Consider the following 25487-nt stretch of genomic DNA (forward strand, 5'->3'; position numbering starts at 1 on the left):
TAAGAGCTGACAGTTAATTCTGCATACCTATCTATAACAAGAAATGTATTTAAAGAACAATTCAAAGAGATTAAAATTGAAAAAAATTATTTCGGAGATCACTAGATCTTCTTATCAAACATTTTTATAGGCTCTAAATGAATGAGAGTCACATCCGCGTCTCTCCGCATACTAAAGGCATGCTGAAACTTTTCATAAAAACCAAATAAAATTTTCAACATTAATTTGATTAACTGTTGATTAAGTCCGCTATGTTTAGCAAGTGGCGCCCCTATTGCTTATGACGGCAAACACAGTCGGATTTAATTTGATAAGATAGGGAAATTCCCCTTTTTGTCCATTATTGATTATAAATTAATTGATAAGGTTAAGCAATGTAAAATATAAGCAAACAAGTTTCCAATTTAGCCACTAGGCACATTTAATTGGGCCGAAAGGATTATTTATCAGCTGCAAAGAGTAAACTTATGAATGTATGACTAAAGAAGCAATACTGGCAGGCCTTCGTTTTGGAGCGTATAGAGAGAGTGTAATAACATGAAAGAGCTCGCGCGTTCGAAAAACCATACATTCCATCTCTGTTTATTCGCTCATTCTATACTGTTCGCACAAGTGCTATTTCAAGCCTGGTGTATGACAAATTCGTTAGCTTTTGATTTGTACGAGTACGTCTAGCGAGAAATTCTCCAGTATCTACGGCCGGCGGTTTCACATCCATATATGGTCAAAGTTGGAGTCGTTACTGATAAGGAGCTACTAGCGTAGTTGGGGCCTTTATAAGAGCGTGTTAACGTGTTTTGGTATCATTACATTTTGCGTTCTTGTAGTGTGTGCGATACAGAAAGGCACAGCAGCAACTCAATATAAAGTCCTATAAGACTTCAAATAATATTAATTAATTTTAGTACACTTAAAACTTAAACAAAAAGTAAGTATATAATAGTTGAAAAGAGAAAAAAAACCTAATTTGTGAAAAATATCGCTTAAAAGTGCATAGGTACGATAAAACAAAAATGAATGGAAAAGTGAAAATAACGGTGATTAGAAGATATAATGCTGGCTTAAAATCGCTAGCGAAAGAATACATTTGAATTGCAATATAAAAAGAAAAAAGAACAAAGTGCATATTTGTATGTATAAATGATGAGTAAAAATAGAAAAAAGTGAAGTTAAGACACTGATGGATATTTATCGTAATCCCTTTTAGTTGTCACGTGCAGCAAATCGCAAAAAAGTAAAATTATGCAATTAAGAACTTGGACCTTGAGAGCAGTTAAGTGTGAAATTGATAAGATAATACGATTCCTAGACACTTCTTAATATGTATATGAGAATGTGCAAAAACTCACACCTATACATAACTTCTTCCAGAAGTATATAAGAAAAAATGATCAATGAGAACACCGCTTCGTTCAGACGGGCGTGGCAACTTACCTGTGGGTTCAAGAATGAAATCGCCCCATATTTTAAATTTTGGATTGTGAACTTCTGATTGTGTATATATACCTAAGCATTGACTGGTGCTAAAATGAATCAGATTAGAGGCAATTGGGGTTGTAGACATTGACCTCGACAACGCCCTTGTGTTTCCGGTGACTCCTACGTTCACCTTGTTTTGCTAACACGCAGATATATATTTTTTCGGAAGTTAACGACTTGTATTATGTACATTTGTATGCCCAACGTACACTTTAATTGAATTCACTTTCATTTCGTATTTATTCATTAATTTTCTCCCAATCTATTTTAGTAGCGCAATGACTACTTTCGCAATACTCATTTTAGAAAGAAAGTTGGCTGTATCTACTTGTGAATTTTACCTGCTGTTATTGCGCTACAGCTGTGCTGATGTGTGAACAAGAGAAACACGTCATTCCACAAGCCGGCTTTGTCCCCTATATACAGGTTTTGAATGTACATTTTGCAAATGGAAAAGAAAGAAAATTGAAAGATGCGAATTTTCGCGCGACATGCATATACCTGTATATACATATACATAAGTATATTTGTGTGGGTATACTTATAAGAACTGTATTTACTGCATGACGGACATCATATTGGATCTATTGGATATTGACGTGTAAAACTGGTTTTTACGCTAAATTTCTATATATGGATGAAGCTCTGCCGCACCCTGAAAACGATCATGAATTCAATCCCCCACATGAACATGCAAAGTTGCATATGTATGTATGTATATACGTAAATCCATATATAGTATATGTACATACATATTTAAATGTATACATATAATGACCAACGCTACCTACATTTGAACTTGACTCATTTTTTTGCGCTTCCGTTCTTACAATTTCATTGGTTTGCACTACTCTTTAATTCAAGAATTCTAAATTTTTGAAGTAATAACGGAACGTTTATTCGTTTCAGTTGCCATTTTAATCAAACAAAACACGCAAACAGGCATAAGTGCGGTTGTGTGTGCATGTGGGCTAATGCAAACGTAAAACATAGGCAAAAGATGCCGGTTTTGTCGAAGAAACTTTTAAGGCATCAAATTGGAATCGTTCCCTCTCTTTGTCAAATGACTTGTTCTTTTACTCGTATATTTATCTCACTCACTCATATCCACGGCACACGCACCAAACTCGTGATAAGTAGAAAAATGAAGTTACTTCTTTTCACCGAGCCTGTCCGTAGGGGTAATTCGAGAAATCGTGTAACGATTTTTCACTGCTGTACACCAAACATGACCATATATGGTCACAAAAATGGTATCGCCTGAATTGCACAACTACTAATAGGCAAATTGAGAGAGTGACAAGTGGGGGTTAATCGAAAACTCAATTCAGCGAAGTGGTTTGACAACTCGGGAACTAATACTGCGCACTCGCTCACTCTTTATGTATTGCTGAGCCGAAAGAAAAAGTCGCCTAGAGCTTAGTTCAAAGACTCTCTCGTCGTTCGTTTTCGAAAAAGTGGGGGAAATAATGACTTGGTACTCGTTCGTTTAGTCACTCGTTGAAATGAATAAATTTTAACTGACATTTTTTGCTTAACGGCGTCCCATTCGTTGTTGGAGTGTCAAAGTGTTCGGTTGAATTTCTATTCCCAATTTACAATCCGAGATTTCTAATTTAGTGCCAAGTCAGCAGCTAAAAGCAGCCGCGAAATTTAAATAAAGCGTGTAGTGTGTCAATCAACGAGTTTTAATTTAATTTGATTGTAAAAAAGATTTAGAGGTGAGACATTTTGAGGATTTGCTGTTTTGTATTTCGTTTTTTTTTTTTTTTGTTTTGTATTTTACCGGTTTGTTAATGGAGTCCCGTTTTGAATATTCGTCAGCCGGGTTTCGGTAACGAATTCGTTGGGCAATTGTCTCTTAATCCCTGCTTTTCCTGTGTTTCATGGTTATAAATCGGGCGTTGGCCTTCTAGAATTCTTATATTACATTAATTGCACTTTCTTCAGGAACTGGTACGGAGGGAATTTAGCTGCGGAAATGGCTTAGATGCAAATATTCAAATTATTGGAATATAAATTTTCGTTTTAAATTTTTTTTTTTTTGTTTATTTTGGTCAAAGTGATTTCTTGTTTTTTAATATTGCTAGTTTGCTTCGTTGCATGCTTCAAAAGCTGTCATTTTGTGCTGAAATTATAGTGAATCTAATTTAAATTTAATGTTTGTACTTTTCTCGCGTTTAATTGATTTTCGATTATTGAGTACATTAGATAATTAAAAACTATTTACAGTTACACACAAAATTTCCCTTAAAATTGGAAATAAAAAGTCTAAGCCCCGCTGTAAATATAGAAAAAAGAAGACTAACTGCAGGCACTTAAAGCGAAAAAGTCACAGCTAAAGATAATAGAATTTCATAGGCATTTGTACTAATAAGTTTTCTTTTTTGTACTCGTTTATTTCAGCAGACAAAATGTGTGACGAAGAAGTTGCTGCCTTGGTTGTTGACAATGGTTCCGGTATGTGCAAGGCCGGTTTCGCCGGTGATGATGCGCCACGCGCTGTCTTCCCCTCAATTGTGGGTCGCCCACGTCATCAGGGTGTCATGGTCGGTATGGGCCAAAAGGACTCGTACGTCGGTGATGAGGCACAGAGCAAACGTGGTATCTTAACCCTGAAATACCCCATCGAGCACGGTATTGTGACCAATTGGGATGATATGGAGAAGATCTGGCATCATACCTTCTACAATGAACTGCGTGTAGCCCCCGAGGAGCACCCAGTCCTGCTCACTGAAGCCCCCTTGAATCCAAAGGCTAACCGTGAGAAGATGACACAGATCATGTTCGAAACCTTCAACACACCCGCCATGTATGTGGCCATCCAGGCTGTGCTATCGCTGTACGCCTCTGGTCGTACCACTGGTATTGTGCTGGATTCAGGTGATGGTGTATCCCACACTGTACCCATCTATGAAGGTTATGCCCTGCCACACGCCATCCTTCGTTTGGATTTGGCTGGTCGTGATTTAACCGACTACCTAATGAAGATCTTGACTGAGCGTGGTTATTCATTCACCACCACTGCCGAACGTGAAATCGTTCGTGATATTAAGGAGAAGCTGTGCTACGTCGCACTTGACTTCGAACAGGAGATGGCCACCGCTGCGTCCAGCTCATCATTGGAGAAATCATATGAATTGCCTGATGGTCAAGTGATCACCATCGGCAATGAACGTTTCCGCTGCCCAGAAGCCCTCTTCCAACCTTCATTCTTGGGTATGGAAGCCTCCGGCATTCACGAAACCACATACAATTCGATCATGAAGTGCGATGTGGATATCCGTAAAGACTTATACGCCAACACTGTGCTGTCTGGTGGTACCACTATGTACCCAGGTATTGCTGACCGTATGCAGAAGGAAATCACCAGTTTAGCTCCATCAACAATGAAGATCAAGATCATTGCGCCACCAGAACGTAAATACTCCGTCTGGATCGGTGGTTCTATCCTTGCTTCTCTGTCTACCTTCCAACAGATGTGGATCTCGAAACAGGAATACGACGAGTCCGGCCCATCAATCGTGCACAGGAAATGCTTCTAAACTGGTTAATGGTATTTCACATAACTGTAACCAACCAAAATTTTAGAACTTTAAATGATTTTTTTTTAAGTTTCCATTCAAATGTATTATTTTCTAATTATTTAAAATGTTACAAAAACTTGAGAGAAAAGAATAAGATTGGCAAACTCTTCTTGTCATGCATTCGTCTATGTGCGAGTGGGACATGAGGGAATATTACAACCAAAAAGCTAAAAATGTCGATTTTTTCTTTTTATTTTTTGGAAATTTTCAAAATTCACAAATTCAAATAATTGTACCAATAAAACACCACAGTTCCATATGGAGTTTGAATCATCTTCATAAATGCATAAAACACATTTCACAAAATGTTTTCATTACATACATAACTGACTAGTATATTCATATGCACCATCAGCATAAAAGCTTTTTGTGTTCTAATTCATAAAGAACAAATTTGCTAAGGTAGATGCTAACGATGGAATTAAGCTTGTGCAGCCATCGCCCTTGGCATCCAACTGACGCAAATTTCCATTTTTATATGTACTTGCAAGAAATGTAATGTTAACTTCAATGTTTATTTTTTATGACATTTGGTTTTTAATTACATGCGTATTGATTTTCTTACGCTAAAATGTTAATTAAACAAGAAAATTACTAAAGACTTGAACAACAAAAAATATTAATAAAAAAGAAATATTTTCTTAAACAAGTAAGACTTTGCCATCTGGCCTACTTTTCATTATTAAGATGGTAAGGTGCAGTCGGAGGGACATACTTTATGCATAATAACCGCATGACCGCACACCATTCTCGTGGAATTATTAATAAGAATTGTAAAACCATGTAATGATGTCACGATCAATGTCAACTTTTTCTGTAATGAGACGCGAAGCTGGCAAAGGGTGATGATTATCTTAAACTATGCATATGGATGTATGTTTTTCCTGACGTAGAAGAGATGTAAAGAGGAAAGATAAATTACCAAGTATGAATGAAACGTATTGAATTGCTACCACAAAATCACGAAAAGCAAAAACCAGCAAATAATTATAATAAATTTGTCAACAAAAATAAACCAACATATACATACATAAATAAAATTGACATTTTTATTCCGGGGGAATAAGTTACATGGTGCGATTCTTGTCGGTGTGTTAGTTGAAATGTAACAGCAGACGTGGGAGCATCCAATTCATTGGAAAACCAAAGCCTCAATTTAATGATCTAATACTAAACACAACTTGCTTTCGTCTAGACATTTCCTGTGGGGGGGTTTTTCAGTAAGAACCGTTTTGTTCCTAAAGTAGTGTCCTCAGCCAGTTGAAGGGATGAAGCAAAACTCCAAAGAATGAACAAAACTCATCGCAGGTCGGAGATTTCTTTCTGCAATAATATCGAAAAGAGGCTGTTGGTCGTTCTCCCGACATTAACAGAACGACTCAGATGTATGTCCGTCCAAACAATACACCTTCAGTAGCCGTCCTCTGGCATATAGGAAGAATAGTTTTTCTGATACAACAAAAAACCTACTTTGAATTTAGTTAAAATAAACCGCGCGGCTACTAGGATATGCCGACACTATGAATAAACAGTCGGTTTGGACGAAGTAACTAACCAGTCAATATATAAAAGTTATATGTATATCACATGTGTACGTATGTAAGTATGTTTACTAAGGTGAATAAAAAAATTTAGGTTCAGGGTAAGTTAAAGGGAATATTAATCCTTTTTTTTCAGAAGATTTTCAGAAAAAATTTAATACAAAATCGTTTAAAAATTGTATTTATGCATATGAATGTATATAACAAACAAATCTATACGCCTTAAAGTATACTCTGCCACACAACTATACAGAAAGCCGTCCGACAAAATCCAAATATTTCTACAAATGAGATCATCCAAAAACAAAAAACTGAAAATATACTTCAAAAGAAGATATACCTACATAAGTATTTTGGCGATTTTTTTTTAAATTGGCTTCAAAGTTTGCACTTAGAACGGAAATTTAATACAAAATTTGATTTCGTTTCTCTCAGAACAATTCCGGCGCCAGATGGAGCCACTATGCCATGGTAAGGGTAGAGGTTGGAAATAAACGAATTAAGTGATTTCTTATATTCAGATTCAGCAACTGCAAAACTTTACTCCGTAGAAGAAAAATTTAACTCTTTTTCATTATACCTCTAAAGGATTAGCTGAATTCCCATATGAACGTATTTTCGGCACAATAATAGAATCAACTACTCTAACGTAAACGGTTTCTTATAAAATATAAATACAATAACAAGCATCCGGTGAATTTCTGTACTTGGCAATTAAATAAGTGGCTAAATATACTTAAGAAAATGTTTACTACTTCTGAAGCAAACATTAATTGCGCAGCTGTTAAAAAGGATCGGCTTTTTAAGTATGGTATTCATTGTGTGTCAAAAACTTCTTAGCTCTAATAAAATGGGAAAGCAGAGAGGTTTAACAGATCGCGATAAAGGACAAATCGATATATTGACCGCAGAAGGACTTTCAAATCGCCAAATTTCCAAAAAGATTGGTCGAAGTCAAACGTTGTAGATCTTTACTTGAAAAAAGGTGCTCCCTATGGTAAGAACAACAAATGCAGCCATCGCAACCGTAAGATTGCACCAAATACCGCCCTTTCAGTAGCAAACTAAAAGAAATGGCAAATGTTGCAGCCAGCAAATCCCTTACCCGAAGGGCTATTGTAAAAGTGCCTCATCTAAAGGATAACAAATTAAAAAAAAAACACCTTTGAATAAATTTCGCAAAGAACGCCGCCTCGATTATGCAAGGGACCCCAGAGCTTGGAGTTCTGTTACAAATAACGATGCCGGTGAATGGAAAAAAATAGTGTTTAGTGACGAAAAGAAGTTCAATCCGGATGGATACAATTACATTTCCATCACTTAAGAAAGGAGGAAAGGTACATGAGTCGGCATCACAGCCGTGAAGGTCGTGTTACGGTATGGGGAGCAAGATCGTACTACGGCGCGTTCGACTTGAAAATTGTAGACCACAAAATGACGGGAAACAGCTATAAAGCTTTCTTGGAATCACCTTCTCCCAAGATTCGCGAAACATTTGAACCTATTAATTGGATCTTTCAACAGAATAATGCGCCTGTGCACAATTCAAGTGTTGTCAAAGCTTGGTTTGTGTCCCAAAACGTTGGAACTTTAATATGGCCAGCGTATTTCCCAAATCTGAACATTATTTAAAAATTAAGAAGATGGCTTGCTCGTAAGAATTATGAGAATGGGCAACAATTTGAAGACAAAAATACTTTAATTGGAATCATTAAAACGGCCTGGTCTGAAATTTCATTCTATCTGAAGGACCCATTCATCAACATATTTACGAAGTAATTTATAAACAAAGTGGCAGCACAAACTATTAAGTTTTAAATCGTTTCCACGCCAGTCGGTTCTATGTAACCGGAACGACCTGGATTATATCCGGCCAAGGACTGTCACTTCAGCAACATTCAACAGCATTAACAGCATTAAGCTTTAAATAATAAATATAAAAAAATGCCTATATTTATTATTATTTTTTCGTATTTGGCTGGTGCCTCTATTCAAGTGAACCAATAAATCAAGCACAGTATTACACTGCTAAAGTTTTACTGCTGCGAAATACCGTTAGATGGATTAATATTTTGATACATGTTTATTTTCGAGCAAGGTACAGTCTTCAGTTGAATTATCAGAAAACCTTAAAAAAAGAATAAATTTTAATGTTCCTCGGAGATAACTGCGTGCTCCGTTGCCTTTCTATTCAAATGCAAGATGTGTGCAAACCTTCCTTGGATGATGTAGTAATATGAAACATGCACAAATAAATTTTAGGGAATGTATATTATTTAATAGTTTCATTGTCCCATATTCGGTCACCGTGTCCGCATGGATTGGCGCGTGACTACCATTCGGAATTGGGCAGGGTTCGAATCTTCGAATCTGTAGGTCCCTTCATTTATAGCAGGAGTTCGGCCAGACACGTAAAAAGGGTGTAAGCGTCAATTATAACTGTCTATAACCAAACTCTGTTTTTACACGGGAGATACGTTCCTTAGAAATGCGCGCAAAAAACAATAGTGTAAAAAAATACTTGCGACATATGGTAAATTTGGGGATATGTTCCAAAAATTAAAAAAAAAAACGTGTAAAATGAGAAAACTTTAAAAATTTTCCCAAAAAAATTGACAAAAGAAATAATAAAGAAATCTATATTAAATATATAAGTATTTATAAAACAAAAGCTATTGATTTTTATTACAAAAAAAAAATTACAATTAGTGTACGGTTAAAATTCAATCCATAAGTACAAATCATATAAAAATTCAGAACAAAACTAAATTGTGCAACTATTCAACTCCACAACAAGCGTGCAAATTTATTATGGACTGGACCAAAAATGCTATCATCAGTAGATATGACAAACGCTATGTCTGTCACTTCAGCAGCATTCCCCATATATATATGTATGGGGAATGTTTATGCTGCTACAACAACAACGGTTCCCAGGACAGTCAGTTTTACATTAGCGGAACGACCCGGATTTATATCCGGCCAAAGACTGTCACTTCAGTAACGGGAACTACCCATATATGGGGGAATGCTTATGCTGCTATAACAACAACAAACACTATATCAAATATGCCTAGCACATCTCTCGGGTTTTATTCAAATTAATAACGGCTTTTCTTGGCTTTTTCGTTGTAACAAAGTTTGTTATTGGCGACTGTTTCTAGCTTTCTCTAGTTGTTTACTCAAGGTGTCGAAAGTTAATCACCCTATCGGAAAGTTTATATTTTTTGCAAATGGCGTCGTATGCCAGTCATACCTATTTGGCACTTCTGAACTAAACAAGTGCAATATACAAACAGACAAGCAATGGGGTGCGTAAAGGTGAAATAAAAAAATTCCATCACTCAAAATCACTTGTTTTGTATTTGTAAAAACTGATTCAAAAACGAAATTGGATGATTAATTTTGCGCCACATTGTTAGATATTTGTACTTTTTTTTATTGACACTATAAAATACAAAAAGCTTATAGCTATGGCTACGTGGCCTTAAGCTAATATACTGGATGTGTATATATGTGTATGTAGGGTGTTAGCTAAATTTCATTTAAGATATTACAATATTTTAAATAGCTTATAAGTTTAATAATGTTCTCTGTAGAATTGTTTAAAAGTAGATCAGTAGGTTTTGTGTTGTTTAGAGATTTTCTGTGGTTTGTAAAATGTGTACAGTCGTCTAGGATGTGTTTGATGGTTGGAGCTGAGGTATTGCAGTATTTGCAGATATTTAGGTCTTTTTTTATTGAATATTCGTGTGCTAGTCATGTGTGCCCAAGTCGTAGTCTAATTATTTTTGTTATTTCCCTTCTTAGTATTATGTGTGAATGTGTGTTCATTGATTGCTTGCTTCTTTGGGTTAACAAATTTGTACCAGCTTGTTGTTTGTTCGAATGTGGAGTGCTGTTTATTTTTGAATATTTTTGTTATATGTTTTTTAATATCTGTGTGTAGGAGGTTCAGAGACATAGTTAGGGGCGGTTTTGTGCTTCTTTTGCTGCTAAATCTGCTAGTTCGTTGCCCTTTATTTTCGCGTGTCCTGGTATCCATATGAGTTCGTTATTTTTGAATTTAGTAGGCAGTTTCTTATGTAGTCTGTATAATAATTATTATTGTTTATATTTTTTACCATTTCTAATGAGGCTAAGGAATCGGAACAAATTGTAAATTTTCCAGGTGTTCTGCTATCTTATTATCCAGCTAGATGCTACCTAAAGATTACGTTGAAATTTTAATGCACAGTTGGACTTGTACTTATTGCTCTTACACAAAATTGTTTTAGCTTCTTAAGATATCCTTTTAGGAATTATGTTTTGTTTAAAAAAACCGTGTAAAAAGAGAGTTGGGTGTATTAGCATATATTAAAAATAATATTAAAAATTCAAGAACATTTATTGATAATAAGCATTTGCTGCATTATAATAAAAATGGATTTTTCTTTTAATATTTCAGTTTAGATCTATACGAATGTTGCATAAAATTTTGCATAAAGAAAACGTCCTAAGCAGCGCAGAATCAGTACACTTCCAACTAATTTAATTAGGAAGTGCAATGCTTTGTAGATTTTCATGCGTGTCAGAGCGCCTTGAGAACACTCTGGCGGTTCATTTAATAAAAATACCCTTGCGCCGCGAATACCCATGCGAAAGAATTGTTCATAATCCACATTTGTATATTGTAAAAATCCGAATTGATCACTGCAATATTAAGAATTTGTATATACAATTATTTTTTATTTGTATTACAAAACGTATGTAGGTACTTACACTTCCGATTCTGGCACAAATGAGTTCAAAGCGTAAAAATTATCGTACCGGAAGTCCCATTCTGTGGTTACAAACAAATGCAAAGCCAAAGTAGCAGCGTAAATGCGTCGTTGTAATTTCAAAAGGCTTACAAAAATCATAAAAGAAAAATGTTTACTTTTATTTATAATATTTTCTATCAGATATTTAGAAATTTGCTACTTACAATGGTTTCGTGTTGGTAAACCGCAAAGCAAAATCAGCCAAAATTGCCACTAAAACATGCAGAGTAACGAACTGGAGGGAAAAAGGAAAAGCAAATATATTAAAAATAACTTAAAAGTGTATACAAATATAATTTTTGAGAGCGCTAACCATTCGATTTACAAATGGCAAAAAGAGAAATGCATCTACCAGATGAATCAGTTCAATGCACTCGATGAATATATAATAATATATATAATATATAATCAATATATTTGTAGATTTGAAACTGAGCTTAAAGAAAACCCCAAAGCCTTTTGAAAATACATTACTTCCAAAATTGGTTGCACCAACATACCTACCTATGAGAATTTCAACGAGGTGCTTTTTTGAAATTGTTTCGAAAGTTTAGTATCTTAAGAATATACTGTGAAATTTTCATGCGGAAATTCCCAATATTATAGCTTCTACAGCCCATTAACTAGGCAGAGAGTAGTCCGCGCGCTCTTTTACCTCACAATTTAAACTATTTTTTCTCGAAACTACATACTTTTTCCGGCACAGTCTGCATGATAACTCACACAGTTTTTAATATTTTTTGATGCGTTTTTTTAATATTCGAAAGTGTTTTCTCTATAGATTTGATTTTTGATATTTTTGTTAAAAAATTTTATAAACATAATTAAAGTGTAACATTAATGACGTAAAACGCATACTTTTTTTTTAAATGCCGTAAATTGCAAAATTTTTCGAAATTCAAATATTTCGGCTCTACAAACTGTAACTACAACTTTATTTTACAAGATTTTTTTTTTACTTTTTACAGATCCATCAACATTTCGAGGAGACATGATTCTGACCTGGGGTAACTTTTCTTCATTGTACTTTGGGTCACGTGATTTTTTATATACTAAGTTTAGTAAAGAAAAATTAAAATAATTGTTTTTATAAAGTTTAAGTACTAATAAACAATGTATACATTTTTTTTTATATTTCTATTGTTATCCCTTCTAAAAACAGTTTCTCCTTTAGCGCATTTTTGGCGCTGCTGGACGTATGCAACCCTTTAATGTTTCAATCCCGAAGATTCGAACCTTCGCTCTTTCGAATGGTAGTCACGCACCACGTTGCAGTGGCTGCCGTATTGTACTCACTCGTATAAAATTCCATACTGGGCAACGCGTTATGCTTCCACCTGGTACCCATAGTGTTTTTTCAAATGGTGTTTCCTTGATAACTTTTGTGCCAATTTCGATGACTTCACCAGTCGTTATGGGGCACATTTTTGAAGCAGCGCAATTGATTACTTCCATTTTTGGATCTTGTTTATGACTACCAAGAAAAAAAGTATAGATAAATTAGTTTATAATAAATATTCTCAAATAAATATCTACCTTTCTTCAGTACCCTTACGATAGGTTGCAATCAGCATGGCGCGCACCACTATGTCCACCGGTACAAAATCTGAAACAATATTCGGTTCGCCACAGCTTGTGCGGAAAATACCAATGCCGCAAGCTACCAGCATCCCAATCGGACCATTGAAGTTATCTACCCAGCCGGGTACGGGGTCTTCAATCGACGAAACAACTGTGAGATACAAATAAATGTTTAGTTAGGACAGTTAAAAGTACATATATATTAGGGCGGGTCGATTTAAAAATCGCTCATTGCTCTGTGAAAATCGTATTCTAGGGATCAAAATAAGAAACTTTGCCGAAGGAACCATACCTCTAAAACGAATTTTGATGTCCCCCAATTTGGGTCGAACTTTTGGGTAGGGGCAAATTTTGAAAAATCCCACTTTGACCCATTTAGAGTGCTCCAATCGAGTCCAAATGTATGGCCGACCCCCACTTTGTTTGTGACTGTCCAATTTCAATCATCAATAATAATCAATAATCAATTTTAATGTTCTGCGGAGGCATCTTCGAGATTCGTTGCCTTTCTATGCTGATAATTGTACAACGAATTATGTCCGCAATGCCCCTATTGGCAGTGCTAAAGGGTTTTCCAATAACAGGTGTTATTTGGAATAGCCCGCTATTTCGGTAGGTATCACTTTTGAAACTGTCATTTTTTGATATATGACAAGTAGAAGCTACGCCATTAATAAAAATGGAACGATACACGCTTAAACAACGCATTGAAATTATTAAAATTCACTATAAAAATGGTGAAAACTTGGCAGAGACGGTTCGTAAAACTCGAATATTTTGGGTCACCGTGAAGCACCTTGTCGGACCGCAATACAGAAATTGGTGAAAAAATTCGAGCTGTTGGGAAAAGTTAGTGATGTGAAGAATAAAAAAAAGAAAATATTGCTGTTGTAGCCGAAAGTGTTGAAGGAAACCCAGGTTTGTCCATTCCTCCTCGTTCTTTGGAATTAGGCATTCCGCAAACGTCATTACACCGTATTTTGGATAAAGATTTGGGTCTTAAGGCTTATAAAGTCCAGTTAACACAAGAACTCAACGTCGTGCCTTTGCTGATTGGGTCGTTGAAACGCATGAAAATTATCCGGAATTCTGTCGGAAAATCATCTTGAGTGATGAGGCCCATTTCCACCTCGGTGGCTTCGTCAACAAGCAAAATTGTCGGATCTGGGGCTCAGAAAATCCTAAAGTTATTATTGAAAAGCCTCTCTATCCTCAACGTGTGACTGTTTGGAGCGGTTTATGATCCGACGGATCCATTGGACCTTACTTTTTCGAAAATGAAGATCGAGCAACAGTTACGGTGAATGGATTCCGCTATCGAGAGATGATTAACGATTTTTTATAGCCGGAGTTGGATGGTATTGATCTGGACAACGTTTATTTTCAACAAGACGGTGCTATGTGCCACATAAGCAGCGAAACCATTGATCTTTTACGTGAAAAGACCTCCAATAACACCTCTTATTGGAAAACTCTTTATAATCAAATCCCAACATCAATCGATTTTGATTTTTTTTTTGTTTTGCCTAAAATAACTTTTACTGATATTCTTAATTCGTTGCCCTGGCTTAAGGGGTTATATACAGTTAGAATTTTCAATATTTTTTTTTTCTTAATGTAAATATATTTAAGAATACACACAGGAAATGTAATATCGTTTGGGTGAATATTTTCGAAGTTACACACAAATTTGAAAAGGTGTTTCTAAGTGCTTGAAGGCGAACTTTAAACGCGTTTTTCTCAAAATGCTGTTTTCAAAGTCGGTGACCAACATTACTCGGAAACGACTAAACCGATTAGTCTCAAATTTTAACACGAGCTTCTTAAATATATTTTTTAGTATTTAATTGAAGATTTTTCTCACCGATAAATACTTTTATTTATTTATATAAACAATTTAAGACCGAAATTTTGACCTTGTTCAGAGACATAGTGGTCACCGCAAAACGTCTTTTTTGAGAGGAGCTCCCGGAGATCAGGTGTAGTTCATTTCTAAATAAATATTTTTACTAACACTAAGTCTTAAAATACAGTTAAAATATTATATAATATGTATAAAAAATTTTAGATCAATAAATTTAAAAATTGTCTCAGAAAAAATTCTGGAAAATTCGCTTTTTTGCTTGTAACTGTATGTAACCCCTTAAACATTATTGTTAAATAGTCTGTAAGGAATTGTTGTTTCATAGACTTACTAAGAAAATAAAGATATAAATATATATACGTATATAATTAACTAAGTATTCCCACCTATTGATGGACGAAAAATCACCAATGGTAGACGATCCTTATACTCTTTGATAATTTGCTCAGCTAAACTTTTCGTGAATGTGTAGGTGTTTGGTTGGAAATCGCTATATCTGAAAAATTAAACGAAAGAGTTTCCGTTATAAACATATTACCATATACATGCATACATTCATACACATACATATGTACATATGTCTTGTAATAAATATAATTTGCAAACGATCAACTTACTTTAAATTTAAGATGTTCAACGATTCTGTACTGTAAGTTTCTGCCAGTTTAATCGTTGTACGCCAATCAGCATACGGTGGATAAAACTAGAATAACGATTTGTTTCATTTAAAATTTGATCAGCCTAAAGAAAGTTTTATAGCTGTACCTTCTCCTCAACAACACGTCTGTTTGGATAACAATAAGTGGTGGAAACATGCATAAAGACCTTAAGATGCTTGAGGGTTTCAGCAATTTTGATCAGCTCATAAGTACCGCGTGTATTCATTAGTATGGCATCACGCAATGGATCATCGAATCTGAAATCGCATTGAAAATTCCGAAGCCTTTAAGTTATATACATAAATACTAAATTTTATATTTCATTGTAATTTCATGTTTCATAGTAATTTCATGTTTTTGAATGTGTACTTGTATGAAAGCAAAAGTAACCTGTAGACTGAGTTCAAAAAATTAAAGCCTTAAGTATTTAAATGTGACCTTCATTGTAAAATGAATTACTAGTGATCCGATTTTTATGCAAAATATATGCAAAATATTTATAAAAAATGTGGTTTGTTTAATTATAATGCCCCCTTTTTTTTAGTCGGCTGGCACAGTCCAGAGTGTAAGTTATGGATGTATGCAGCTATTAATTGGAATTGTTCATTTAAAAGCGCGCGACACACATATAATATGACTAAATTTTTTTACTGGAATGCTGGTACAACTGTCATCTATAGTGCCGCAGAGTTTGAGCGTGATCTGTCAATTAACTTGTTTTTGGTATTTAATTATATCAGTCAACCTCAGGTGTGTTCTGCGATTAAAAATATCGAGCAAAGAATTTGCTTTAAATTTTGTATTTTGAATGGGATTTCGTGTGCCGAATCGTTGAAAATGTTGCAAAAAGCCTATGGCGAGTGTGCTTTATCAAACACACGGGTCTATAAGTGGTATAAGGCTTTTGCAGGGGCCGAGAAATCGTGGAAGATTTGCTTCGATCTGGTCGCCCATCAACGTCTTCAACGGATTCAAAAGTCGACAAAGTCAAGAAAATGGTGCTGGAAAACCTCGTTTAAGTTTGAGGGAGGTAACTCGTGATCTTAGCGTGTCTCACGAATTAATTCACATGAGACGCGTGACAGCTCGACTCGTTCCAAGAGAGTGAAGTGGCTGAAGACATGTTTCAGCAAGTGGATTCGGACCCAACGTTTATCCAGCGTATCATAACAGATGATAAGACGTTTGACATGCAAACCACTCAACAAGCGGCTGAATGACGCATCCACATGACCGAAACCCAAAAAACCACGTCAAAGTCGGTCAAAAGTGAAAGTTATGCTACTTGTTATTGTTGTTGTTGTAGCAGCATAAACATTCCCCACACTTACATACCATTTCATTTGACATTTTTCAATTTCAGACTAACTCAATTTGAACCATGGAAAGATACATAATCGAGAAAGGCGTTAAAGTTATTCAGGCTTATTATAAAAACGGGCGTTCAAATCAAAATGCATATCGCGCACTTCGTGATTTTTTCGGTCAATTGAATCGTCCAAATGTGCGTACAAACGGAAAAATTGTGCAAAAGTTTGAGCAAACCTGGCCTATAGGAGATGTGAAAACACCAGTGCATGCTCGTACAGCTCATACTCCAGAAAATATTGCTGCTGTTCGCGATAGTGTGGTTGAAGAGCCGTCCACCTCAACTCATCGTCGTGCCCAACAATTGCACCTCTCGCGCTGGACGTTGATGAACATTATGCATAAAGACTTGCATTAACACGCTTACAAGGTGCAATTGACTCAAGAACTAAAGCCTCTTGACCATTTCAAGCGGCGTCAATGGTCAGAATGGTGGCAGGAAATGGCAACAGTGAATGACCAATTTTCGAAGAAAATCATCTTCAGTAATGAGGCACATTTTCACCTCAGTGGATTCGTCAAAAAGCAGAATTGCCGCATTTGGGTGAATAATAATCCAAGAGTAATTGCCGAAAAACCAATGCACCCACAAAGAGTGACTGTTTGGTGCGGTTTATGGGGCGGCGGCATCATTAGGCCGTATTTTTTCCAAAATGAGGCTGGTCAGGCAGTTACTGTGAATAGTGTTCGCTATCGTGAGGTGATAACGAACTTTTTATGGCCCGAATTGGAATATATGGATGTGGACGATATGTGGTTTCAACAGGATGGGGCCACTTCTCACACAGCTAACGAAACAATGGCTCTTTTGCGCGAAAAATTTGATGACCGAATGATCTCACGTCACGGCGATGTGATTTCACACCAGTGGACTTCTTTCTTTGGGATTATTTGAAAGAAAAGGTGTACGTCGATAAGCCAGCAACAATTGAAGAGCTAAAGGATGAAATAATTCGGCACATTAACGGCATAGAACCTCAATTATGCCTCAGCGTCATCGAAAATTTGGATCATCGGATGGAGGTGTGCCGCCGAGGTCGCAGCGGCCATTTGACCGATATTTTGTTCCATACGTAATTGAGCCATACTATTATTATCATAATTAAGAGAAATGAAAATAATTTTTTAAAAAAATTGTATTTTATTCAAAATCAACACCGGCCCTTGAAACTTAACCACCCTTTATAAGTACTCATATACATATACTATACATACAGTAGGGAGCAAAAGTGTTTCCATAGTTGACATTCTCAACTTTGTGGGCCAATAAAATGCAAACGAAAGAAGCAAATCAAAAAAACTTTTTGTAATAATAATATGTCTTTAATTCTTAACAAATTGCCGTATATGATAAAAACAAAACAGAATCAGTAAAATATTCAAACAAAAAAAACCAAAACAACTCGCATGTGTACAATTTTGCACCTTTAGTGAACAAAATGAAATATGATATGAAATTAATATTTTGTCCACAGACCCTTATTAGCTATTACACCTTTTATTCAGTTTGGCATACTCTCGGCCAACTTCTCTATGTTTTCTTTTGGAATTCGGTTCCACTCCAGTTCTACACGCTTCCAAAGATCGTCTAGGTTGCATGGCGCTGATTGATATTGCCCGAGCCGTCGCTTCACGATTGACCACAGGTTCTCAATCGGATTGAGGTCGGGACTTTGAGTTGGCCACTTCATCAACTTAAAATTTTGGCTTTTTAACCATTCGCGGGCAATTTTGGCAGTGCGCTTCAGGTCCCCATCTTGTTGAAAAGTAATTTCCTCTTCGGGATGTGCACACTTGTCCAGAAAATTTGATAGTTGGGTTTGTAAAATATTGAGGTAGTCTTCTTTTAACATTATACCATCAATTTTTTGTAATGGTCCAATGTGCCACCAAGTAAATCATCCCCAAACTTTGACATTGCCTCCTCCATGCTTGACGGTTTGCTTCACATGGTGTTTTTGAAGCTTGTCGCCGGGCCTATGCCAATAGTATTGCTTGCCATCCGACTGAAAATGGTTGAACTTGGATTCATCTGACCAGATAACACGTTTCCAGTCATCTAGAGTCCAGTTTCTGTGTTCCCGGGCAAATTTCAATCGAGCCTTGACATTCTTCTCGGATAGAGCTGGGTTATTTTTTTTCACCCTTGCCACATATCCAATCTTAGCCAGTGCTCTTCTAGCTGTCCACCGACTCACGTCTTTTCCTATGCTCATAGATGCCTTCTTTGGTGTTAGGAACTTATCAGATCTCATTTTCGACATCATTAGTCTGGCGTCAGAGTCTTTTAAGAGGCGTTTACGGCCGTTAATAATGTTTTTGGGTGCAACATTTCGTCTTTTTTGGACCTTGGACACCGCTGAATGGGAAATCTTAAGCTGATCTGCAATAGCACGAGTCGAACAGCCACTTTCAGTTAGGCTAATAATACTATTTTCGACATCAGACGAAAGTTTCTTCATTTTTTCGCGGTACTTTATAGACTAATTGCCAAAATCAACAAATCTGTTTCGAATAATAAGAAACACGTGATTTTCTGGATCATATAAGTGAATAATAAACAAACAAAACATATAATGGTAAAACTGCATGTCTATTACTGAAAAGAGAATTAAGAAATCAAACAAAAGTAAAAATAACGGAAGGTGCAAAATTGTACACATGGGAGTTGTTTTGGTTTTTTTTTGTTTGAATAATTTACTGATTCTGTTTTGTTTTTATCATATACCGCAATTTGTTGAGGTTTAAAGACATATTATTACAACAAAAAGTTTTTTTGATTTGCTTCATTCGTTTGCACTTTATTGGCCCACAAAGTTGAAAATGTTAACTATGGAAACACTTTTGCTCCCTACTGTATATACATACTTATATATATATAAAACAAGGTATACAATACCGCACACTGGCTGCCGAATGATAAATTATGTTCACATTCTGCAATCGCATCAAATCGGCTTCACTTATACCCAATCCCAATTCAGTACAATCACCGGCAATTGGGTGGACTTTCTGCAAATTTTGCGGTTGCTCTTCTCTCAAACGTTCAAATAGTTTTGAATTCAATATACCATCTAGGCGATCTTCGATACATTTGCCCTTTTTTGGACGCAACAGCACATACACCGCAGCTACATTTGGACAAGAGCGCAATATTTTTTCAATTAGACCCTTACCAATGAACCCTGGAAAAAAGAGAAAATAATTAATCGAATTTTGTATAGCTGGTGTATAGTTTTAATGGTATGACATGGTCATAGTCATAAAGGGTGTTTCAAAAGTGACGCCTAGATGTCAGTAGTGAATAATTTCTACACGGTATCTTTTTTTATTTCATCTTTGACATTTGTCAGGTAGGCAGATGTACAATTTTACACGATAGAACAATGCGTTAAAATTATTGAAACTTATTATGAAAATGGTCGATTTTTAAGAACATCATATCGCAAAATTCGTGAGTTTTTTGCTGGAAATAATTATCTGAATAAGTCGACAATTCAAAGTTTTCAATTTTCAAGAAACTGATTTTGTCGAGGATAGAACAAGGACTAGCAGATCAAAAGCTGGACGTTCTGTCGAGAATATTGCTGCTGTAGCGCAAAGTGTTGTTGAACAACCTACACCTAACAACATCGGTATCTCGACGTTCTCAACAATTAGGCATTCATGAATAGACTGTCTGGTGGATTTTACCTGTAAGTGTGCTTACGGTGGAAATTTAAATGATGTAATTTTTCACATATAATTATTAAGAGCCCCATTTCGCATAAAAATAGTGAAACCTTAAAGAACTTATATTTTGATATATTTTATTTTAAAACAACATCGGGGCGCATCTTTTGAAACACCCTTTATAAGGATCGTGTAGGATTTAATATTGTTTGAAATATAGTAAAGAACTGGAGGACGAACTTTTTACAGCATATGAGTGAAATGAAGTATATTTAAGAAGGCAATACTCGTAGTATAGATCTAAAGAAACCAAAAACAGGGATCCGCAAAATAATGGTTTTGGAGATATGGCAAGTTATTCTCTTCTGAAGCATTTATTTTCAATCACTTGTAAGGGCTGATCAGATTGGAGGTACTTTTTCGAATAGGGGTTTTTTGGCAGATCACATGTGACTACTGCCAAACTTACAAATCGTACAATTATATTACGAAAATCGACGCTTTATGAAAAGTGTTCATTGCTCGCTCAGGCCGCTCAGCCTCTTGTCGGTATATCTAAGTCGACATCCTCTGGAACACTGTTTCATGTTAACTTTAGCATTTGTTGGGAAGTTCGGTGTGATCAGACGAGGCGCAGGGCGTTAATATTATTTTGCTCTAGCTGCCGGTACTGAAACAGCTACATATATTGTTCGCCTTTCTTCGACCTGCTTCGTCCTACGCAATACTTGCTTGAAAAACTTGCATGCAGCATCCCAGCAATGTTTTAAAATGCACATACTGCCAGTTAAATTTGTTTCATTTGGCAGGTAGGGCCGCTTTGTGAAGCGGAGAGACCATACCTATGTAGATAATACTGAAAGCAGCCGTGTCCGCTCACCATCTGGAATAGGAAGTAAACCACTTTTACGTGTCTTCGCAGTAACCACGTGTCAAGGTTAGGGATAAGTTCGTGCGTCCAGCGGCCTTTGGAAGAATGATTCCATCTTCGCTGCCATTCGTCGAGTGACGCCATTCGCTGTGCCAACTTTTGGTCCCTTATAGGTTTTGCACCTTGCCTTAGATAGAGACGGTTTAGTTCACGTGCTGGGATATCCAGTGGAATTTTTCCCGCATTCACTCAAATTACATCATCCGATATGTCCGGTATGCACAGCCTACTTGCAAAGCACACACCCTATAAACCGGCCTGGCTCCTTGTAGGTGTGTTTCTCTTATGGTGTACGAGTACATAACCGTTTAGCGATGAGGCCCATTTTTTGCTTAATGGCCACGTCAATGTAACAGTGAGTGGCGAACGCTATCGCGTCATGATAAACAACTTTTTGATGCCGGAAATTGAAGCCTCCTCCTTGTGGAGGTTCCGACAAGAGGGCACTACTTGCCATACAGCCCGTGAACAAATGGATTTACTGCGTCATCGTTTCGTTGCACAATTTATTTCTTGTCTCGGACCAGTGGATTGGCCACCAAGATCGTGTGATATCACATGTTTGGACTTTTATTTACGGGGTGTGTAAAGTCTAAATACTTTCTGAATATACCAGCTCCGATTGGGGCATTGGAAGCCAACTTTACTGAAGTTATTCACGAGATACCGACCGAAGTCCTCCAGCAAGTCATTCAAAATTGGTGTTTACGGATGACCGAATTACGGCGCAGTTGCGGCCAATATTTAAAGGGATTATCTTTAAAAAATAAATATCATGAATGGCTTTTACACAAAAAAAATAAAGTATGTCCAAACGTATGGCGCAGAAGCGTGGACGATGACAACATCCGATGAAGCGACGCTTGGAGTATTTTAGAGAAAGATTCTGCGCCAGATTTTTTAACCTTTACACGTTGGCGACGGCGAATACGCAGGCGATTGAACGATGAGCTGTATGAGCTCTACGACGACATAGACGTAGCACAACGAATAAAGATCCAGCAGCTACGTTGGCTTATGATTGGGTCATGTCGTCCGAATAGATACAAATGTTCCGGCTCTGAAAATATTCGATGCGGTACCAGTTGGTGGTAGCAGAGGAAGAGGAAGGCCTCCTTTGCGTTGGAAAGATCAGGTGGAGAAGGTCTTGGCTTCACTTGATGTGCCCAACTGGCGACGGTTAGCACGAGAAAGAAACGAGAGACGCGCTTTGTTAAATTCGACCAAGATCGCGTAAGCGGTTATCGCCCCAATTAAGAAGAAGAAGAATAAAGATTGTGTAATCAATTCGAATTTCGTTATTTTATTTCAATTTAAATTCCGATACCTCTAAATTGATCACCCTTTATGTATCTGTAAATGGGAAAAATGCGCGTTTGCTATTGGATTTCAATGAAATCGAATAAAAATTCAATATGAAATCCAAGTTTGTTAGTGTTCGACATTATTTTAGATATATAAATGTTTCCGAAAAAGTTTTAAATAATAATTTATTTGCTGAGATATCGTATATTATATTTTTTTTTTAAATTAGATTGGATTATTATCGGTTTTAAACTCCCAATTGTTTCGTGGATAAACAGATTCACCACGATATCTCAAAATTTTCTCCGACATACTGAAATGCATGCTTTGAAATCTAAATAATTTTTCTTTTTTTGTCTTAATTAACAGTGCCAAATTTGTAGTATGGATTGTCTTAAATTATCATATATTAGACTTACCTGAGGCGCCAGTAACAAAAATCTCCTGATTTGCAAAAAAATTAGCTATTGACATTTTTTCTGAAAATATTAAAACATTTATTTCTCATTTCAAGCACTGTTACAATATACCAAACAAAAGTAATGTTATTTACAATATTACAGCACAACAAGTTCTCACTCAAAAAAAAAAAAAAAACAAATCACATAAATACGGTTAAGTTTTATTGAACTTGGTATATTATAATTTTCGTATAAAATCAAATATTTATGAAGATTTCAAACGCGCAATCATTGACACTGTACTTGCGTCACATGGACTAAGGGCCATCGCTGCACCAATTCGTCATAAATTTGCATTTTTTTCGATAGGCTAAGTGTTCATTAGCAATGCGCATACATATGTATGTATGTATGATAGAATATTTACATACATTAATGCAATTCATTTTTGCATATACGTACATACGTGCATGCACATACAAATGAAAAAGATATTGAAGCAAAATTTAGTTTATGAACTCTCAAAATTTCACTCCATACAAACACTCGTGCAAGTAAATTTATGTAAATAAGTGCGATAAGTCATCGAACCTTAAATATCGTACTTTGTTGCATTTAATTTCAAGTTTGACTGACATACAAATAAGTTTAGAATAAGATATTTAATTAATTTCTACTGCAAGTTCTTGATTTATTAATTTTGGCATTTTATAATTTCTTGCCTAATTTTTATGTATTATTTTTAGTGTTTAATATATGATTTTCGTGTTTTGAAATTTTTTGTAAGACTTTTTGCTCGGTATTTTAAATTTGTATGGCATTTTCAATACTCATTTAATTATTAAAACGGAACATAAAAGTTATCCAACGCTATACGAGTATTTTTTATAATAAAATATAATATAAATGGTATTTAATTACTACACTTTAGGGCTTTTTAAATACAAAACAAAAATTAATAAAGCTATAAGAATATAAATACATATTTTTTTGGACGGCGTTCGTTGCTACTGGGTAAAATATACCACAGAGGTAATAAAACCACTTCTAACTTTTTTTCTACAAAATATCGTGACCTGCCGCTTCAAGCACCTTTCTGCACAGAAACAAAAGACACGCTCCCTACGTGAAATAAATATTTAATTAATTATACACTTGTATATTATGTGGTAATTTTTACCCGGTTGCGCCCGTTTGTGTTTGTATTTGCCTAGCGACACACCCCGGGTTAAAAAATGTTATTTTTATGTAACGTTATTTTTGGTAATTAACATATTCCACCAATTTTTGATTTCTTCCACAAGAAAACATTAATATTGCTTTACATACATACGTATACATATAATATATACCCAACTCTTTTCTTATATGCTCTTTTTTTATACCGTTTGAAAATAGCCCGGTTTACCAGTAAATTTTTTTACACGAAATACCAGATCATCCGAAACATTCGGTTAACAGAAGTCGTTAAAAACGAACGAGATCCTATCTTTTGAATTAAACCCCACAGATGAGCTGGACATGCATATTAGTGTTTGACATATCTACTGATGATGCACTTTTTATCCGCTTTATAAAGCTAGAGACCGTGAATTATTTTCAAAGATAGTTCAAAATTTAAATTAATATTGTACTTATACTTTTAAATTGTATAATCGCTTACATTCGATTACGAATAGCAAACAAAGAAGAAGAAAGTAGCGCTGAGTAGTGCAAAACTGATTTTTATTCCTAATTGCCATTTCAATTTTTATATTTATTTGTGGACTGAATTTTAGCTTCACACAAATTAAAATTTTGTTTGTTTTATAATTAGATAACATGGATCTGATTATTACTTTATTTGGAAAAATATTTGAAGTTATTTCATCTTACACGATTTTTTGAAGTTGTGAGGTACATATATTCCTAAATATATATTTTTTAACACTGTTTTCTTTCACGATCTTCAAATAAACGTATTTCCCATGTAAAAAAAGTGTTAAGTGTATGTACCAGTTCATATGTATGTATTATATATATTTGAATTTAAATGTAAATGAAGTATTTTTCGATTTTTCGACAAAAAAATTATTCACTTATACAAATTTCAATTTCAAAACACCATCACATTGAAGTAAATACGTTATTCTGGTATAAGTTCTTCATAAATAAGAATAAAAAGCTCATATTACAATTTAAAATATTACTGGAAGTATACTCTGTCGTTGTCAAATTGAAACTGATTGCACCTTTCAACTAGTGCAGCCTATTTGGCTTTGCTTCTGCAATCGCTATCAATACTTTCTATTCGACTA

General features: G+C 35.5%; 2 protein-coding genes across 5 annotated transcripts; one reads left to right on the top strand and one right to left on the bottom strand.

Annotated features, from left to right (window-relative positions):
* The first annotated feature begins 804 nt into the window (after positions 1 to 804).
* Positions 805 to 5719, top strand: LOC128857310 (actin, cytoplasmic A3a). Of its 4 annotated transcripts, none has more exons than XM_054093019.1 (2): positions 805 to 928; positions 3886 to 5719. In XM_054093019.1, exon 2 carries the CDS (start codon positions 3894 to 3896, stop codon positions 5022 to 5024), a length of 1131 nt encoding a protein of 376 aa, XP_053948994.1. In that variant the 5' UTR covers positions 805 to 928; positions 3886 to 3893; the 3' UTR covers positions 5025 to 5719. The 4 variants fall into 4 exon arrangements, with proteins under 4 accessions (XP_053948994.1, XP_053948993.1, XP_053948995.1 ...); XM_054093018.1 differs by lacking the exon at positions 805 to 928 and adding an exon at positions 3015 to 3200; XM_054093020.1 differs by lacking the exon at positions 805 to 928 and adding an exon at positions 3015 to 3200 and having other exon boundaries at positions 3889 to 5719.
* Positions 5720 to 10975: 5256 nt separating this feature from the next.
* On the bottom strand, positions 10976 to 25419 carry LOC128857313 (putative fatty acyl-CoA reductase CG5065). Its single transcript, XM_054093022.1, has 11 exons — positions 25365 to 25419; positions 23209 to 23268; positions 19781 to 20066; positions 15620 to 15770; positions 15472 to 15557; positions 15241 to 15350; positions 12946 to 13141; positions 12706 to 12883; positions 11574 to 11644; positions 11369 to 11494; positions 10976 to 11299 (listed from the first exon to the last, which is right to left on the bottom strand). Exons 2-11 carry the CDS (start codon positions 23261 to 23263, stop codon positions 11062 to 11064), a joined length of 1497 nt encoding a protein of 498 aa, XP_053948997.1. The 5' UTR covers positions 23264 to 23268; positions 25365 to 25419; the 3' UTR covers positions 10976 to 11061.
* Positions 25420 to 25487: the final 68 nt, after the last annotated feature.

The sequence above is a fragment of the Anastrepha ludens genome, chromosome 3 (genome assembly GCF_028408465.1).
Source record: "Anastrepha ludens isolate Willacy chromosome 3, idAnaLude1.1, whole genome shotgun sequence".
Classification (NCBI taxonomy): domain Eukaryota; kingdom Metazoa; phylum Arthropoda; class Insecta; order Diptera; family Tephritidae; genus Anastrepha; species Anastrepha ludens.